General features: G+C 41.4%; 1 protein-coding gene across 1 annotated transcript in view; it reads right to left on the bottom strand.

The window, feature by feature from the left end:
- Positions 1-1,284, bottom strand: part of LOC105295833 (calcipressin-1) — a 9,018-nt gene extending 7,734 nt beyond the window's left edge. Inside the window, exon 1 of the mRNA XM_011365659.2 lies at positions 1,105-1,284. Coding sequence (XP_011363961.1) covers positions 1,105-1,191 — 87 coding nt within the window. The 5' untranslated portion in view covers positions 1,192-1,284. The remainder of the gene's footprint in view (positions 1-1,104) is intronic.
- Between the last annotated feature and the right edge of the window lie 561 nt (positions 1,285-1,845).

Genomic DNA, 1,845 nt, shown 5'->3' with positions numbered 1-1,845 from the left:
TCGGGACCCGAACACAAGAGAAGGTATTTTATCTGTTAAATCTGTCTTACTACTAGGACATTCTTCGATAAAATACTCTTATTGGTTCTAATAAGTGCATCTTGTTATTATAGTTGTTGAATGGCATCTCTACTTAAATAAACAAATTAGTGATTGTATTCACACGAAGCTAAGGTTAAATATATGTTGTACACTTAAGCACAGAATGTGCTCTAATATCTAGTTCAAAAATTACAGTCCCTGGCTGGCAAGCATAGTACCCAATTATGGAGTTAAATTTGATGAAAAGAAAGAAAGAAAAAGAAAGAAGGAAAGAGAAAGAGAGAGAAAGAAAAAGAAAGAAAGAAAGAAAAGAAACCTTTACATATCCCAATATGACTTTTGGTCTAAAGCATGTAACACAAATACCAACCCCCGAACAAAATATACAGATTCATTCATATACAATAGTGTCAAAAGATCGATAAGAGAGCTGGGTAGATACTGATGGAGATCTTACCTCTTAATCAAATGAAGAAATTTGATTAATCAAAATTAGTAATTGTATTAATTACCAGCAATGAGAGCTGCTTCCCAGAAGGTATACTTACCCCCACTCACACTTAAATTATTTGTCCCGTTTTATTTTTTGCTATGGCTGCTTTTTCTGTAGCTAGAGAAATCTGAAAACTTGAGGACAGATCCTTGTAATTACTGCAAACGTACAAAAACCTTTACAACATTTATTTCCTAAGATAAAACCAAATTATTCTGAACTCTGGATGTCGAAACGTCCTATTCACCGTCAGAAAAGACCTCTTTCTAAAAAGTTTACCCAGAATGAAAAACGCACAATGCCCAAAGTGCGCCTTGCTGGTCGATCGAGGGACCTGGATGTTCTCGAACATTGAGAGCTGTACAAACCCCTTCGCAGTTAGTTAATCTCTCAGGCGACAGCTTTTGGTTTTGGGGGCTCAAAGTATTTCGGATTTACTTCGAAACCCCAAACCCCGCAAGAGAGAGCCACTTACCACCCCTCTCAAACATTTCAGTTCACAGTCAGTCCCGATTAACATAAGACTTTGAAAATTCTCAAAAAAATCACATTTATAGTAGAAGCCTTACCCTGGTTTCACTTTCGCTGAAGATATCACTGTTTGCCACACAGGCAATCAAGGAGCTAAAACTGCAGTTAAAATTTCTAAAATGCATCTTGCTTTCTTACAGTGAAAGCGCTGGGCTCACGCAGTCACGCAGTCAAGCCCCCGAGTGAGGCTCCTTTACAAGAGGCTGGAGGTTCTCTCTCGAGCCAACACTTATAAAGCACTGAGGTCCAGCCCCCTGGGGGGGTGGGACACACAGCTTCCAGCGTGTCCTGTTTGGACCGCAAATTCCTGAGTCAAGCCCTGCATGCTTACGGACAGACAGGGACACAGCGCGTAAGTTTCTACTGGGAAGAGGTGACGTCAACACCTTAGTCATTTTCCCTATGCTAATTAGCTCTGCTGGGCTGCCGAGGTTGGCTGTGCAGCTTGCTTTATCTTCGGCGGCATAGTTCCCGCTGGTAGTAATGCCATTGGCCACTCAGACGCCCCGCTCCGGGGCTGAACGGGTCGGCCCTTTTTAAGATGGAAAATGTTACAGAACAGAAAGGAGGAAGGTCTGCACGGTAAACAGTAATTAGCCTCTGGGGACTTTCAAGGGTTTGGGAAACCTGGAAACGCAGGTCTGGGCAAAGTTGTTGGATCCCTGTTATTTCCTGGAAAACAGTCAAAGGTTCATATTGGGGTATTAAGAGAAAAACCTGCAATCTGTCTTGGTTGATGAACTCTTGTTTTTCAAGAAAAAAGTGGAATTCATTTTGAA

The sequence above is a fragment of the Pteropus vampyrus genome, unplaced genomic scaffold, assembly GCF_000151845.1.
Source record: "Pteropus vampyrus isolate Shadow unplaced genomic scaffold, Pvam_2.0 Scaffold114, whole genome shotgun sequence".
NCBI lineage: Eukaryota > Metazoa > Chordata > Mammalia > Chiroptera > Pteropodidae > Pteropus > Pteropus vampyrus.
The sequence above is the reverse complement of the archived record's forward strand: the minus strand, read 5'-3'. Positions and strand labels throughout refer to the sequence as shown.